Source organism: Phytophthora parasitica (assembly GCF_000247585.1).
Source record: "Phytophthora parasitica INRA-310 unplaced genomic scaffold supercont2.7, whole genome shotgun sequence".
Lineage (NCBI taxonomy): Eukaryota > Oomycota > Peronosporomycetes > Peronosporales > Peronosporaceae > Phytophthora > Phytophthora nicotianae.
In genome coordinates, this window is record NW_008648993.1 from 93,515 (window position 1) to 108,391 (window position 14,877).

Here is a 14,877-nt window from a genome sequence, read left to right on the forward strand (position 1 = left end):
TTGAAAAGACGTTTGAAACCACAAGTTGCTATCAATTTTTGTCTTGATTAGATAGATTAGCTACTCTTACTACCTGGTGTTCTTTTGGATACGCTCAGAATCGAGTCACCGGCATAAATATCAAACGAACGTACGCACTCGACGGCAGCTTACTAAAAACTTTGCACGTCCGTCGAAGGGGGGATACACTTCCGTCTTGCTCACCTCGTCGTTCTCAACGACTTTACAAAAATGAGGACGAGCTGAAGGCATCCAGATCCTCGCTCAGTGTGGCGTCGTGGAGCTCGACATCGTCGTCACGCGCCAGTTTCTCGCGCTCCATAGCAAGCTGTGCCTGACGAGCACGCTCAGCTTCGCGAGCACGTTCCTCTCGAAGCCGTTTCTCCTCTGCGAGCTTTGCTGCTTGCTCTTGCTCTTGCTTGCGCCGCTCAGCTTGTTCACGCCCTTTTTCCTTCTCGCGCTGCTCAATTTCGCGGCGTTTCTGAGCTTCCAGCTCATCTGAACGTTCCTTCTCCTTCTGCTGGATCTTCTGTTGCTTGATCTGCTCCATCGAGCGTGCAGAAAGCCACAACGAGCTCGTCTGGCTGCCGCCATTAGACTGAGGTAGTGGAGTTCCATTCGGAGTTTCCTTCTTGGCTAACATGCTCCAAGCCCCGCGGTTCTCCACACGAAGAGGCTCTGAACTAGACAATTGCTCGTCTCGGATCTTTTTGGCAGCATCTATTGTTACACATCACAATATTAGCACCAGGTTTTAACTTTAATTCGGCGTTTCAAAGCCACTAACCGGAATGGACGGAAGCTGAGGGGTCGAGCTGTGACAGACTCGGGGCGCTTGAGAGCGGAGGGGACTGTGGACATGGCAGAAAAAAAAGCGTTAATTAATAAACTTGAACCATCTCCGCTCTAAAGACTCACTCGCTCAATTAAATCTCACAAACCCACCCTTTCGAGAGGAGCACCGCCGTCGTCGTCCGAATCGGATTCACTATCGCTATCACTATCCGAGTCTGACGACTCGGAAGAGCTAGACGAACTGTCCGAACTCTCTCCTGCCTTCTTCGCAGCTCCAGCTTCCGTATCGGCATCCACGTCGGTCATGGCAACATCTTGCTCTGAGCGTCGATCGCCGTTCTCCCCCGTACGCGGTGCACCGGTAACGTCGCGATCAATTGCTGCCAGCTGGTTCTTAAGTTCCTCCTGTCGGTTGCGGATATTTAGTGCCGCCACCTTGGCAGACTTAAGTCGCTTTTCAGCTGGCTGCATCTTCGCCTTCTTGGCCGGGCGCTTCCGCTTGCGGCCAATCCCGTTTTCCTACACAAAGGATCAACAGCGAATGCTTAGTTACTGGTGCGAGTGATAGTAGCTTGAAGAGGCGTGAGATTCTTACCCTAACATATCCTTCCAGCATTCGCAAGCACCTCGTGTCGAACGCGTTGATGTCTAACTCTACTTCGTCGTTCTCGTTAGCCAACTTGGCTACCGGAACGGCTTCCGCAATGATCTGAAGGACGCGATTGATCTTGTCCTGCGGGAGTAATTTGATGTCGGAACTCAACCGAGCCTTATCCATCTGACTCATCGGTTCGTTGAGCTCCTCCTCTGTCAAGTCATCCATCTTGAACGGTCTGAACAAAGAAAAGCCTGTTAGTGTACACAGATAATGGAACCTCTGAGAAGGAAAACTACGTACTTGGCAGCCTTTGCGGACTTGGAGGCAACAGCCTTGGCCATGGTTGGTTGCAGCTGTTCTAGGGTCGCTTTTAGACGCTCAATATCCTCCTTCAGCGACATGATCAGTCCGTTATCTTCGCCAGACATTTGTCGCTTGGAATTGCCCTTTGTCCCCTTCCCACCTCTGATCTTCTTCGAAGAGTAAGTACCGTCAGCTTTCCGGTCCTTCTTCTTCATATCCGAGTGTTTGCTCTTTGTAGAGAGCTTGATATTAAGACTTTTGAACCGCTTTTCAAAGTCGTCTACGAGCTTGCGAGCGTAAATGTGTACTTGACTGTGGGCAGCGTTATATAGCATTGCGTTCCGGAATGTCAGTCGCACATGCTCTGCAAAATCCGACGGACTGTCATAGAAACCGGACTCCAAATTGTTGCGAATAGTGCCGAGATCCATCGGCTCCTTGATTACATGGAAATAGTCTGGAATACCCAATGCAACCGGATCCACGGGAGCCAAGAAAGGCGCCGATTTGGGGTTAGCCATTAGGCCCTTCAGGATACTAAGACACTTCTTCATGCTCATCGGAGCTTGATCCAGCTCCAGAATATTATCCTCACGAAGATGTGCAGGGATGGAACGTTTCCGCTCCGAGCGTCCAAGCACCAGAGACGGCGACAAATAGTCGGACATCGGGGTGCTAACACTGCGTGGAGCAGAAATCGTAGGTCCAGCTTGAGGTGTCGCGATCTTGGCAACCTCTACTGAAGCCGTAATAGCAGCAACTCCAGGCGCAGAGATCGACAGAGCCTTCACTTCACGCTTCACTGCTGGAGTAGCTGCTCGTACTGATCTTGTACGTCGAGGTAACGTGCGCTTCACAGGCTCCTTCGGCTTGTACACCTTGTATAGCCGCAGTTCATTCGTCTCTTTGTCCAGGAATCCATGCAACGTAAATAAACCAAAGCGGTTCTCACCTGATCCAGAAACTACGAACTGCATCGGGTTGCAAGCGTCATGTACGAATCGGATCTCCACGTCTTTCTCCGATACGGTCTGATGTTTCCCCTTCACCGCTTGGATTTGGAATGATCCGCTGTATTTTCCGTCGAAAGGCATCGCTGAGCGCACATTCGCATCCGTTTCGTAGCCTAAATACACTGGTGACACTTCGTTAATGGCAGCGTTGGTAGTTTTGGACGAGCGTGCAAGCGCTGATCCCGACATGGCCGGATGGACGCTATCAGCTGCACCGCTGCACGTTGGGATAGCCACGTCTTCTTGTGATTTCATCTCGAACGGGCTGATGACACCATTGGGCTTAAACGCTGCCTCGCTCATACCCCACATACCAGACCATACAGCGCGTTTGTCTTGAATGTAGTACTTTCCAACAAGCAGCGGTGCGTATTGCAACACTTCGCGCGGAAGATCCGGCACGGGCTTGACTTTTTTCGTGTCGGCGACTTTTTCCGTCTTGATAACCGCATTGCAGCTGTCCTTAGTGGCTACAGGGGCTGGTGGCGGGGTTGGAGTAGTGCCATTGGGCTCCTGCTTAATTGTGACGTTGCTTTTGATTGGGGCAGGCGCGGGCTTCTGCTGTGTCTGCTGCTCGACCATCATGACACACACGTGCACGCTATCGAGGTGCCCTCGGGGCGTGCCCGAGGTCCACCGGGTGGAGCTGTCGTTGGGGCTCACTACTTCGATGCGTGCCGTCTGGAACACTGCGTTCTTGTCGTCTTTCGCCGCCTTGTGGGGCTGCACCACCTCGTTCCGAGGATCGTTCAGTGTTGGGTCACCTATGGTAGCTGAGGGCGCCAGCTTGGGCGAAGCCGGCCGCGTAGTTGCAGTTGGTGCAGGGGCAACTGTCGTCACGAGGCCCGAGTGGCTGCTGGGAGGCACCAATGGGTCCGAGGGGTTTGCTCTCTTTTGAGGAATGACCCCAAGTTGCCGCGGCGCGCGAATTTGGATAGTCCCTCTGGAGTGATGGTCACTCCAAAAGAGGGCGGGCGTGTATTCGGGGGGCCTCGCCTGCCACCGCTCGCTTGCTTTCGAAAATGACTGAAATTCGTTTCTGGGAAAACGAAGGAAAGAAGAACGGCCGCAGGATCGAAAAACCTCGACGACCTACCACATGATTGGGGTTTAGTATGGAGCGATGAAAAAACCTCGATCGGCCCATATCAGGAATGGCGGGGATTGGTGCCATATCCCGCCAAAGACGATCACATTCTTCGCTCTTTTTGGCCCGAAAGATGCCCCTAGACCGCTAAAAAGATCCCAAAGCCTGGCTTTTACGGCTTCTAATGATGCCGGCGGTGGTGTCCGTAGTGCTTCAAGCCTTCGACGCTGCACTGCTGTAGCTCGTCGCTCGTAAGTCGCATGCCCGCCATTTATTGCTGCAGCCGTTTGGGACCCGCGGCTCAAACTGCCGTCGTCTTGAACTCAGATTGTAACCCCCCTCCCAGACGACTGCACACGGATTGGCCAAAAGTGCAGCAGAACAAACGGGTTGCCTGCAAAAGATTGCACCATAATTGCTCAGCTGATTATGTCGTCCCAGATCTGATGCGACTGATCGGACCAATCATTACGGCACATCTCACGCGGGTTTGACCCGTTTAGGCAGCGCGCCAACCCGTCTGGTGTGATCGCCATCCATTTCCCGTACCCAGCAAAAGAACAACGGTTCGAGAGAAGGGCGGTCAAATGAGACGTCGTCGCATGCAGCGTTCGGAGGCAGCAGGCAGCGGGGCAACGCATCGGTGGTCGCGGTCAGATCCCCTCATACATATATACAGGAGCAGGTTATCGTCGTCGTCGCGGGGGACAGGTTAGCAGGTCGGCCAGAGAAGTGGAAAGGTGAGGTGCGTTCCTCGCCGCCCAAAAACCGCCAGTAGAATGTCGCCACGTGCAGTGTTCTTATAGAGGGATGTTACAATTGTATCCATTGGATTGGACCATATGTCCGCTGAACGTACCCTTGAGGTTACACTTGGGTTACAAAGATCGCGCCGCTTAGCGAAAAAGTTCGATATCTTTAGCGGTTCTCGTCTGGAAGGCCGGCGTGAGTGCAACAAGCGTCGAAGGTATCTCGTCGACAAGATCTATTCCAATTAGAGCTAGCACCCCCTTCAAGTGTCTTGCTTGCTATACTCAAGAAATCATTTCATTTCCTTCACCATGTGGTGGCGGCATTTGACCCAGCGACCAGATCAGAGCCCATTGCGGACAAGGTCCTGGACCATGTTCTTATGGTGCGATTCGTTGGTTCCTCCGCCGATCTCGAGTAGCTTGGAGTCGCGCCAGAGGCGCTCCACGTTGTACTCACCCACATAGCCGTAGCCGCCCAGCGTTTGGATGGCGCGGTCGGCTACGCGCTTCGCCATGTCACCGCAGTAGAGCTTCACACCATCCGTATCCACGCGATTACCCACCGAGTCCAGCTTTAATTTTCTGTCGTAATGCACCCAAAGAATGTTAAGCATAGCAGAGCTTCACCTTCGCCAATATCAGGCCAACGCACCTCGCTGTGTTGTACACATACGCACGTCCAGCCATGTATTCCGCGTACGACTCGGCAATGTTTTTCTGGATCTGCCCAAAGTTGTTAAGAGGTCGACCGAAGGCTTCACGCTCCTTGGCGTAGTTGCTCATGACCTCCAACGAACGTCGAGCAATGCCCAGGCTCATGGCAGCCAGAGTAACACGCTCGATCTCGAGGTTGCGCATCATGCAGAGCACAGCGCTGCCCTCTGTGCCCACAATGTTCTCGACGGGTACCTTACAGTTCTCGAACACCAGCTCGGCCGTGTTCGACGCACGCATGCCGCATTTGTCCTTGATGCGTTGACCCAGTGAGAAACCTTCGAAGCCCTTCTCAACAAGGAACGATGAGAAGTCTTGCTTGGCTTTCCCCGAGTTGCCAGTGCGTGCATACACCAAGAAGGTGTCGCCCAATTCGGTATCATTCAGAGCACCATTCGTAATCCACATCCTAAACAAATAATATACGTGAGACTCCTGTTTCATGTGACTCAAATGGGCGAACAACTAAGACACGTACTTGGTTCCGTTCAGCAGGTAATACTTGCCACAGTCAGACTTCTTCGCCGTTGTGCGCATGCCCAAGACATCCGTACCGACTGAGGGCTCACTCATGGCCATCCCGCAGATCTTGGCACCTGAGCAAGCGTCAGGGAGGTACTTCTGGCATTGAGCGTCCGACGCATTGCGTGCAACATTGTTCACAAACAGCATTGAGTGTGCCAGGAAGGACAAGCAGAAGGCCGGATCGCTGGACGAGAGCTCCTCGTGGGCGATCACAGCCGCAAGTGCATCCATCTCTGATCCGCCGTATCTGTAGCAACAGTAACACTCAATTAGCCATGAACCTTTGTAGGTGTAGTAAATTGCCATTACTTTTCGGGCGCGGTGATACCCAGCAGACCAAGGTCTCCCAGCTCGCGGAAGAGCTTGACGTTGAACTTCTCTTCGCGGTCGTGCTCCAATGCCTGCGGGTCCACCTTTGTCTTCACAAAGCCCGCAAGCATCTCGCGCAGAGCACCGTGCTCTTCTGTAGGTGTGAATAGGCCGAGCTCCCTACTGGACGACTTAAAATTGAAAAGAAATTTCTTCATTAGTATCACAAAATTCATCGCTCTCGTCTGATCTGCACGACATCAGCACGCACCATCGACCGGGAGAGACCGCATTCGGCCGCAGTGAAGGAGCGGCGAGCTGCGAGCAGAGGCTGGCGAAGTTGACGGAGCATTAGTGTGCTGTAGAGGGAATCGGCAAGTGACATTCGCAACTTCAAGTGAATGCGATTTGTGTGCGCCACATCAACTTGAAGTGGACACACTTGGCTTTTGTAAGTTGCCATGACCCAAATATAATGCCCAGAAACTCCTCATACATTCATCACTCGAGCTGATAGGATGCAGCGACATCATGGTGTTGAACGACACCGAACACGTGGTACGTTGCTGCCTTCGAGCTGTTCAGAGCTTAGTGAAGCTGAGAATGTTGCGGGTTGTTTGAAGCGAGGTCTAGAAGCTCTAGAAGCTCCAATAATGATGAAGATGACACGCACGTGAGTTCCTTCTAGCTCAACCTTGCTGATCAATAGTTTCTAACGTTTGTGTATCACAATAGCTGTCGCTTGCAGTGACCAGGAAGGCGAGCAAGTTGCATCTCGAAGAACCGGCGTCACCACCGCATCAGCAGGAAGAAGACAATGATCATGAGGAGCACGAAGAGCTCGAATCTCGTGCGTCTCACTCCCGAACAGGCAGTAGTGTCAGTCATCGTAGTGCTAGTAGCAGTATTTACGACTATCTAGACGCTTTGGAGAGCGAGAATGCAGTTCAATTGCCCTCAATCACTAGTCGAGCCTCGAGTGCACCATCATATCGAGCAAGTCACGCAAGAAGAACATCGAAGGAGCTCAACTCGAGGAGGGCAAACGGTGGTAGTGCATTTGGTGGTGGCTCTCCGCTACATTCCGTTCGCTCAGCTTTCAGTGGCCGAGACGAGAGCAACAACTCGCATCGGTACTATGTCGGTATCAAGGAAAAGCTGGCAACAATCACGATCGAGTTGAATGTGGGTATGCGCTGGTGCAAATTGGTAATGCTAAGATCGAGAACTAAAACATAACGATATCTGCAGGACAAGACGAAGACCATTGAACTGCTGAAGCTAGCAAGAAAGAAAGATGCCGCTAAGACGAAGCAGCTCCTGGCAGAAGCTGAAGAGCACATGAAAGAAGCACTTGCTGCACAGCAACAGAAATTCAACAAGGAGCTGGAAAAGCAAATGGATTTCGCTCAAAACCTTGTGACAGAAAAGGTAAAGAAGACTTTGTTCGTTTAGGTGAGATATACCACTAACGCTGCTGCTTATTAGTCCGAGCTGGCAAAGCGATGTGACGAGTTAGTGGCCGAGGTTCAGAAGGCTAAAGCCGATAATGCACGCGAAGCAGAACGTTTCAAACTGAAGCTCAAGGATGCAAAGGAGCGCTGGGCAGTGCAGGAAAAAGTTCGACGAGACCAATGGATCGTCAAGAAGACTGAGGAGATCAAGAAATCGACCGTCGCAGCGCTGGAGCCTGACATTCAGCTTATTCTAGCCAAAGGTAAGACAGATCTAGAGAAGGCACGCGAGGCTGCCGGCGAGGAACGCAGGAAACTACAGGTACAGCTCGAAAAAGAGCGCGATGTCGCGCTGCAACGCTTAAAGGACGACTATGAACGAAAGTTGGTCGAGGCAAGAGAGAAGGAACGGGCTAAATTAATGACTCGGTTAGATGCTGCTGATGCAGAACTGCAGCAACAGCTCAGTACTCAACGTCGACGATTCCAGGAGGAGACCGAGGCAACTAGGAACGAGTTGTATGCCGAAATGCGTGCAGCAAAGCTTGCTCATACAAAAGAAATGGACGAACTTAAGGAGCAGAATATGAAGAAACTGCAAGCTGCAGCCGAGAAATCGCAGAAAGAGAAACAGGATCTCATGGCAAAGTATGAGAGCGAGTTTATGGCTCTACGCGAACAGACAAGTGTCGAATGTGAACAGTTTAAAGTGCAACTTAGCAGTAAACTACGCGGTGAAATGGGTAAAGAGAAACAGGAACTGGAGAAGCAAATGTTGCAGTCACGCGATGCAAAGATTGAGTTGGTGATCGAAAAACTCCAGGAAGAAAGTAGGCAGATGGTCGAGCGTGCCGAGCGGAAGGCACAGAAGAAGTTCAGCCACGACAGAGCCGAATACGAGCGTAAACTCAAACAAACGGGCGAGATTGAGGGCGTGTGGATGGAAAAGAATCGCGAATTGCACGAAAAGTTGAGCAAACTGGAGCGACAGCACGACGATTTGAGGCGAGAGAACGAGGCTCTTGGACAAGATTTACGACAGGCCGGCGATAAAACGAGCGACTTGGCACGTCGTCTGCACGAGGAGCGAAAACAGCACGGGGCCTCAATAGCGCAGCTGGAGAAGCGCTGTAGCTCTCTACAGACCGACAGCGAGTACACTCAGCAGCAACAGAGCGTGGAGATCACGTCTCTCCGTGAAAAACAGGCAACAATGGAGAGTCATTTCCAGCAGCAAGTCCAGAAGCTGCGTGACGAGCATGACACGGCTTTGGCAAACTTGCACGAGCGTGTAAAGGCAACCGTTGCAAGGAAAGATCAAGCCATTGCGGACTTGCAAGAAGAGCTTCATTTGCTGCAAGTAAAGCTGGACAAGAGCCATGCTCTTATTGAAGAGCAGCGTCTGCAACTTTTCAGTCAGTAAAATATATCCCAAGAAATTTTTAATACAGAAAAAAACAAAAGGCAAATTGAATAGGATTCCATTGGAATAATAAGAATAAAGAAGGCTGTCAGAGCCACGACACCGCGCAGCTCCGACGAACACGAACTGGTAAAAGCACATAACAATAGGCGACAGTGTAGCTTACTTCTTCGCAGTCTTGGTGGTCTTCTTGGCCGCCGACTTCTTCACCACTTTCTTCTTGGTGGTCTTGGGCTTCTTAGCCGATACCTTCTTAGCAGACTTAGTGACCTTCTTAGTGGCGGGCTTCTTGGCCGTCTTCGTAGTCTTCTTTGCCGTCGTCTTCTTGGCAGCGGGCTTCTTAGCCGTTTTGGTAGACTTCTTAGCAGCAGGCTTCTTGGCCGTCTTAGCAGCAGGCTTCTTAGCGGGGGCAGCCTTCTTAGCGACAGGCTTGGCAGCCGGCTTCTTGGCAGCACCCTTCTTCTCCTCAGCAGCGAGCTTGAACGAGCCCTTGACAGGCACCAGCTTGCCGGACTCGACTCCACGCTTCAGCGCGATGTTAAGGCGAGACTTGGAGTAACTGGCGCCCTTCTTAGCGGCCACGTACTTGTCGATGGCGTGACGAGACGAGCCCGAGCGCTCCTTGAGCGTGAGCACAGCCTCCTTGATGAGGTCGTAGTAGCCGGGGCCGGCGTTGGCCTTCTTCGTTGACGGAGCAGACGGCATCTTGATGGTAGGGTGGAGCTTGGGACTTGGGTCTTGAGACTTGAGCTGGAGTCGGGAAATTCCGTAGTAAGAGATGGAAAAACAAAAAAAAAATCTCACTTTCACGGAGTCGTCACTTGTCTTTCGACATGCCCGTTGAAGTGCAGTTTGACTTGATTTTTGTATGATGCTCTTACGCGCGCTTAAATTCAAATAAAAATCCGCCAATCAGCGTGCTGCGTGCGAAGACACCATGTAAAAAATAGCGGTACAAAAAAGAAACCGGCTTCCTCGCACTCGCCGTGTCAGGAACGCCAGTGAAAACACTGGATGCATAGGGACGGGATGGAGGAAGGACAAAGGGAGGGGGGTCACGTAGGAAGCGCCCAAGTTAGTCCGTGGAATGCCACGCGGCGCGGCAGTACTCGGCCCCTAGAGAGCACCTGCGCGTCGCGCGCGTGTGTACGGCTTGGTCGCGGTGTGCTCAACGCTGGGGTTATGCTCACTTCGCCGCGGCGCGCGTCGTTGCCGTGTCCGAAAGCGTTGTCACGAAAAGTTTTTAGGATTGTCATTAAGGGCGGTCTGGCCCGTAAATGTCACCTGTCCCATAATTGCCCATTGAGTTTCCAGGCGGAACACCAACGGGGCAGCGGCTCTACCGGATGCTAAAATGATCGGTAGCGATTGAAAATATGCTCACTAGTGCTCAAGACGGAGTAGATTCTCCCTATGTAGTTTTTATCGGTCAACTCATCCTACAGCAGGCGGTAGCGCCCGCCGAGTGTACCCTTCTTCCATTTCCATTTTCGTCGCGTGGAGCCTGCCGCGGGCATCTCGATTACGGCCAAGAAAAGGTAAATCTGAATGCACCGATTCTCTAATTGACACTGCAATGCATTAATGTACTTCATAATGAAGCTGCCAGCTCAATGCGAGCTTGGAAATGTGTTGAACCGTGCACACAGGCATCGCATACACAGCGAGGAAACCTTCCTCTGCGTTCCTACGATGGTTATCTCAGCCGGCAGAAAGAATGGGTTTCAACCAGCATGTTATTTATCAACACACTACGACATTCCATCGTGTTCTTACTGAAGCCTCATTAGACCGCATCAAGTGTCGATCTTGTCGGTATCTTGACCTTGACGGCCACCGGCATGACTTCGCTTGCGCATTATCGAAGGCGCCACAAGAAAGCTCGCAAACATCCTCTCGCAAGAAACTGGACACATGGTGTTTTAAACAAAATTCACTTTTATGTTTAGGGGGTATTTCATTAAAGAGGGCTTGATGAGGTATCTTCGATGCCAGAGACTCGCAACACTATTCCTATCCTTGGGACAAGCTTGCAGTCCCTTGGAAATTACTCTGCTCCCTCCTACCGAAACTATTAACTGGGCATCTCAACACAGAGCGAGTCATTGACCACTAACAACATGGATGAATATCGCTAAGGTTTCAGCATTAAATGTTCAAATGAACGCAAATCGTGATTTCCTGATGCCAAAAATGCTCGGAGATTGGAGCCTGAGGCAACCAGTACATGTTTGCTGTACCGCAGGGCACCAAGCTGCGTTGCAGTTTGGTTGCATCTGTAGACATTCGTCAGCAGCAGCAAATCAATGGTTTGACTGGACCATGTGTATTATACATAATGGTTAGTTTGCATTCATAGTCACCTCTTAACTAGAATAATAACGTTTCACAAAAGATGGGAAGATCTACGGTGTTTAAAACTCCGATCTAATTGCTCCGATTAGCGGCAGCGTGTTGCTTGCTAGCAGCTCACTCCCGAAAATCCTCGGCATCGACTTCCTGCAGCGATCATGCTCTCCCCTCGTGCTATCCAATCTGCGCGTGGCGTCGCCACCAAGGCCGCTTCCGGCAAGTGGCTGGCCAGCGTCCCCATGGGCCCGGCCGACCCCATCCTGGGTCTGACTGAGCGCTTCAACAAGGTGCGACTAGCTCCCAAAAGATCCCTAGCTTTTGACACATTATCTGACGCATAACTATGCGTACAATAGGACACGGACGCGCGTAAGATCTCGCTGGGTGTGGGCGCCTACCGTGACGACGACGGCAAACCGTACGTGCTGCCGTCCGTGCTTGAGGCTGAGAAGCGCATCATGGCCGCCAACAAGAACAAGGAGTACGCCGGTATCGCCGGTATGAAGGACTTCGTGGACCTGTCGCTCGAGTTCGCTTACGGCGAGGACTGCGACGCTCTGAAGGAGGGCCGTATCACCGGTGTGCAGACCATCTCCGGCACTGGCGGTGTGCGTCTCGCTGGCGAGTTCTTCCACAAGTTCCTGGGCAAGGACACCCCCGTGTACCTTCCCAACCCGACGTGGGGCAACCACATCCCCATCATGAAGAACGCTGGCATGGAGGTGCGTCGCTACACGTACTACGAGCCCGCTTCGCGTGGTCTGGACTTCACTGGTCTCATGAACGACCTCGAGGGCGCCCCCGACGGATCGGTCTTCCTGCTGCACGCCTGCGCCCACAACCCCACGGGTGTGGACCCCACGATCGAGCAGTGGAAGGAGATCGCTGACCTCATGAAGGCCAAGAAGCACGTGCCCTTCTTCGACTGCGCCTACCAGGGCTTCGCCTCTGGCGATGCCTCGCGTGACGCTGCTGCCATTCGCCACTTCGTCAAGGAAGGCCACAACATCTTCCTGTCGCAATCGTACGCCAAGAACTTCGGTCTGTACGGTGAGCGTGTGGGCGCTCTGAGCGTCGTCACCGACAGCAAGGAGGAGGCTGAGCGCGTGCAGTCGCAGCTCAAGATCATCATCCGCCCCATGTACTCGAACCCGCCCATCCACGGCTCCCTCATCGTGTCCACGATCCTGTCTGACGCGCAGCTCAAGAAGCAGTGGTACAGCGAGTGCAAGGGCATGGCTGACCGCATTATCGCGATGCGTACGGCTCTGCGCTCGGCTATTGAGAAGATCGACACCGCTAACGGTGTCGAGTCGAACTGGAACCACATCACCGACCAGATCGGCATGTTCTGCTACACTGGCCTGACGGAGGCCCAGGTGGCCCGCATGATGGAGGAGCACCATATCTATTTGACCAAGGACGGCCGCGTCAGCATGGCTGGTGTCACGTCCAAGAACGTCGAGTACATCGCCAAGGCGATCACCGAAGTCGTGCAGAACGCTTAAGCGGTGTGTGTCCTAACCAGGAGCCTCATTCATAGCGAAAAACTGTCGCTGGAGCGCACGATAGTTGCAGTGGCAATGAGTTGTAGTAAAAATCACAACCAAGCGAACACGACCTAAACGGTTTGAATCACCCACTCAATTGTCAAACTGTTTGCCTTAGTCAGTACGCTTGATTGTTTATCAGACTGCCTACCAACATGAACAAATTTCGCTTAAAGCTGACAATCTTCCGTGTTTGAAGTCGACTCAGACGTAGCTGGCGATGAGATGCTGTCGCTCTCTTTGGCTTGGAGGAACTCGGACTTCCTAACGAAGCGTCCTTTGATGCGAGGACAAGAGTTGGCGAGACGCTTGCGGCAGTCGTATTTGATGCGCTTGTGGTACACTCGAAGCTTTCGCTTCTCGTGGAAGCGCTTTAGTCGCTCGCGGCGCTCGGCAGGCGAATAGATACCAATCTTTCGCTTTGGTGGCTCGTACTGAGGTTGAAATTGCTGACGCAGTTGCATACCAATTTGGTGGTGAACGGGGAGATATATGTTGGCTCCGTTGAACCCCAGAGACGTCGAAGGATGCATCGGACTCAACAATCTTTGCTGCATCCTATGGAAACTTTCTGGGTGACCACAGTACCAGCGTGAGTCAATGGTTGACGCACTCCATGAAGCTTGATCGAGACTTTTGGTGCGTTTTAGAGCTCGAACAAAGTGGTCGTTAAAGTCAGCTTCAAGAGAAGCACAGCGCTTAAGTTGGCGGTGGGTTGCAACTGGAGCGGTGGAGTTGACCTTCTTGCTGTTGTGCTTTGAGTTTTTCTCTTTGCGTCCACTGAGCTCCCTCATGTTGCTCGTTGAGAACAGTCGGAGATCATTGTCCGTGACAAGAACCTTCTTATCAACGGTTGTCGGTGAAACCACACGAGCCTCGCTCTTGACAAACGAGCTGTCTTCTCTGTGCTTATGTTGAGATTCAGAGAGGTCTTTACCAGTGCAAGTGGCAGTGTGGACTCGAAGTTTCGGGCTCTTAAGCGCCATCAGTTTGCCGCAAGGTGACTGTGAAGATTGTGCCTTCGATATGGTAGTCGTCTTATCCGAGAAGACGTTGTCGACAAAGTATGACGAGAACTCGCTCGCACCATATTCACTTAGAGGAATGTCTTGCCAATCCTCGCCTGAGTGAGGTGTTTTCGCGGTATCTTCCGATTCTGAAGGGTACCCAAGTTCCGATTCGTGAAGACGGGGGCAGTCTTTCCTTGACGTGTCTTGAAAGTAAGAACGGGTATCCGTAGTGAAGCTTGCAAGTGGCTCTGGTAGCAGGAAATCCAGCTCCCACGGCTGCTGCGACGCCGTCGGAGCCCTTAAGCTCGTCGAAAATGTAGACGCATTGGTTGCGCTCACACATAGCTGACCATCGTGGTCACCGCTATTCAGAGCCATTTCAAAATCGGTGACGAGCAAATCGTGCGGCTGGCGATCGGTAGGTGAAGGCGCGTTGCGCAGGACTCGTCGAGCTTGAAAATGACAAACAAAGCGGATCCTGATGGACCATTGCCAAGGATATGCCGACGCTTCGCGCGCTTATTCGAAAAAGCTAGGGCTCTCAGTCGCCTTGCAAGTTGCTGCGGATCTTGTGGGCGACTACTTGGCTCACAACAGACTCGCATTTGACTGATCATGTGCCTACGTTGAAGTTTCTTCTCTGAAACGTCGTAAAGCGCCCAAGTGCCTTGTTATCCACGCTGTCGAGCGTAAGAAATGCCAACTGCTTCCACGTCTAAATGGTAATATTGCCAAATTGTGTTGGCGTTTCTAGCTTCGAAGACACGAGCGTTTGACCAGGTAGAACTCTGCATTCAAATAGGAGCATATCCAACGTTGAAGTTGACAGCCAATCGGGACGCGCGATCTTCTACCATAATGAAAGCAAATACAACTGACATCGACCAGTAACTCCAATGTTTGTTTATAAACTTTCTTAGAATCTCGATCTGGGATACCCTTGCTTCAAGCGAGTGCAAGTTGTAGGCATTTTTTTTAGTATCTCTGCGTTA

At 52.0% G+C, this 14,877-nt stretch overlaps 7 protein-coding genes across 19 annotated transcripts; 3 read left to right on the forward strand and 4 right to left on the reverse strand.

Annotated features, from left to right (window-relative positions):
• Nucleotides 1-13: 13 nt before the first annotated feature.
• Nucleotides 14-4,605, reverse strand: PPTG_05018 (hypothetical protein). Of its 12 annotated transcripts, none has more exons than XM_008898468.1 (5): nucleotides 1,694-4,605; nucleotides 1,391-1,628; nucleotides 946-1,314; nucleotides 788-851; nucleotides 14-720 (listed from the first exon to the last, which is right to left on the reverse strand). In XM_008898468.1, the coding sequence occupies exons 1-5, from the start codon at nucleotides 3,292-3,294 to the stop codon at nucleotides 224-226; spliced, it is 2,769 nt and encodes a 922-aa protein (XP_008896716.1). In that variant the 5' UTR covers nucleotides 3,295-4,605; the 3' UTR covers nucleotides 14-223. The 12 variants fall into 12 exon arrangements, with proteins under 12 accessions (XP_008896716.1, XP_008896719.1, XP_008896718.1 ...); XM_008898471.1 differs by having other exon boundaries at nucleotides 919-1,314; XM_008898470.1 differs by having other exon boundaries at nucleotides 788-1,314.
• An 82-nt stretch (nucleotides 4,606-4,687) lies between these two features.
• PPTG_05019 (hypothetical protein) lies at nucleotides 4,688-6,473 on the reverse strand. The gene is made up of 5 exons (XM_008898480.1): nucleotides 6,368-6,473; nucleotides 6,097-6,287; nucleotides 5,741-6,034; nucleotides 5,201-5,671; nucleotides 4,688-5,130 (listed from the first exon to the last, which is right to left on the reverse strand). The coding sequence occupies exons 1-5, from the start codon at nucleotides 6,446-6,448 to the stop codon at nucleotides 4,890-4,892; spliced, it is 1,278 nt and encodes a 425-aa protein (XP_008896728.1). The 5' UTR covers nucleotides 6,449-6,473; the 3' UTR covers nucleotides 4,688-4,889.
• Nucleotides 6,474-6,575: 102 nt separating this feature from the next.
• On the forward strand, nucleotides 6,576-9,031 carry PPTG_05020. 2 transcript variants are annotated; one of them, XM_008898481.1, is made up of 5 exons: nucleotides 6,576-6,654; nucleotides 6,720-6,769; nucleotides 6,832-7,281; nucleotides 7,348-7,527; nucleotides 7,585-9,031. In XM_008898481.1, exons 1-5 carry the CDS (start codon nucleotides 6,615-6,617, stop codon nucleotides 8,971-8,973), a joined length of 2,109 nt encoding a protein of 702 aa, XP_008896729.1. In that variant the 5' UTR covers nucleotides 6,576-6,614; the 3' UTR covers nucleotides 8,974-9,031. The 2 variants fall into 2 exon arrangements, with proteins under 2 accessions (XP_008896729.1, XP_008896730.1); XM_008898482.1 differs by having other exon boundaries at nucleotides 6,576-6,769.
• Nucleotides 9,007-9,751, reverse strand: PPTG_05021 (hypothetical protein). The gene has a single exon (XM_008898483.1). The coding sequence runs from the start codon at nucleotides 9,676-9,678 to the stop codon at nucleotides 9,136-9,138; it is 543 nt and encodes a 180-aa protein (XP_008896731.1). The 5' UTR covers nucleotides 9,679-9,751; the 3' UTR covers nucleotides 9,007-9,135.
• Nucleotides 9,752-9,939: 188 nt separating this feature from the next.
• PPTG_21624 (hypothetical protein) lies at nucleotides 9,940-10,545 on the forward strand. Its single transcript, XM_008899255.1, has one exon. It carries the CDS (start codon nucleotides 9,988-9,990, stop codon nucleotides 10,324-10,326), a length of 339 nt encoding a protein of 112 aa, XP_008897503.1. The 5' UTR covers nucleotides 9,940-9,987; the 3' UTR covers nucleotides 10,327-10,545.
• Nucleotides 10,546-11,402: 857 nt separating this feature from the next.
• PPTG_05022 (hypothetical protein) lies at nucleotides 11,403-13,490 on the forward strand. The gene is made up of 2 exons (XM_008898484.1): nucleotides 11,403-11,612; nucleotides 11,682-13,490. The coding sequence occupies exons 1-2, from the start codon at nucleotides 11,484-11,486 to the stop codon at nucleotides 12,831-12,833; spliced, it is 1,281 nt and encodes a 426-aa protein (XP_008896732.1). The 5' UTR covers nucleotides 11,403-11,483; the 3' UTR covers nucleotides 12,834-13,490.
• PPTG_05023 (hypothetical protein) lies at nucleotides 13,046-14,263 on the reverse strand (the record flags this gene model as incomplete). Its single annotated transcript, XM_008898485.1, has 1 exon — nucleotides 13,046-14,263. One exon carries the CDS (start codon nucleotides 14,261-14,263, stop codon nucleotides 13,046-13,048), a length of 1,218 nt encoding a protein of 405 aa, XP_008896733.1.
• Between the last annotated feature and the right edge of the window lie 614 nt (nucleotides 14,264-14,877).

Bases quoted from the DNA above. Each gene is read 5' to 3' on its own strand.
- PPTG_05018 (XM_008898468.1), bottom strand. From the start codon at position 3,294: ATGATGGTCGAGCAGCAGACACAGCAGAAGCCCGCGCCTGCCCCAATC. The intron at 1,315-1,390 runs GTAAGAATCTCA...TCCTTTGTGTAG, and splicing joins TGCTGGAAGGATATGTTAGG to GAAAACGGGATTGGCCGCAA. The intron at 852-945 runs GTGGGTTTGTGA...CCATGTCCACAG, and splicing joins GCGGTGCTCCTCTCGAAAGG to TCCCCTCCGCTCTCAAGCGC.
- PPTG_05019 (XM_008898480.1), bottom strand. From the start codon at position 6,448: ATGCTCCGTCAACTTCGCCAGCCTCTGCTCGCAGCTCGCCGCTCCTTC. The intron at 6,035-6,096 runs GTAATGGCAATT...CTGTTGCTACAG, and splicing joins GGTATCACCGCGCCCGAAAA to ATACGGCGGATCAGAGATGG. The intron at 5,672-5,740 runs GTACGTGTCTTA...TTATTTGTTTAG, and splicing joins TACCTGCTGAACGGAACCAA to GATGTGGATTACGAATGGTG.
- PPTG_05020 (XM_008898481.1), top strand. From the start codon at position 6,615: ATGCAGCGACATCATGGTGTTGAACGACACCGAACACGTG. The intron at 6,770-6,831 runs GTGAGTTCCTTC...GTATCACAATAG, and splicing joins ATGATGAAGATGACACGCAC to CTGTCGCTTGCAGTGACCAG. The intron at 7,282-7,347 runs GTGGGTATGCGC...CGATATCTGCAG, and splicing joins CAATCACGATCGAGTTGAAT to GACAAGACGAAGACCATTGA.
- PPTG_05021 (XM_008898483.1), bottom strand. From the start codon at position 9,678: ATGCCGTCTGCTCCGTCAACGAAGAAGGCCAACGCCGGCCCCGGCTAC.
- PPTG_21624 (XM_008899255.1), top strand. From the start codon at position 9,988: ATGCATAGGGACGGGATGGAGGAAGGACAAAGGGAGGGGGGTCACGTA.
- PPTG_05022 (XM_008898484.1), top strand. From the start codon at position 11,484: ATGCTCTCCCCTCGTGCTATCCAATCTGCGCGTGGCGTCGCCACCAAG. The intron at 11,613-11,681 runs GTGCGACTAGCT...TGCGTACAATAG, and splicing joins TGACTGAGCGCTTCAACAAG to GACACGGACGCGCGTAAGAT.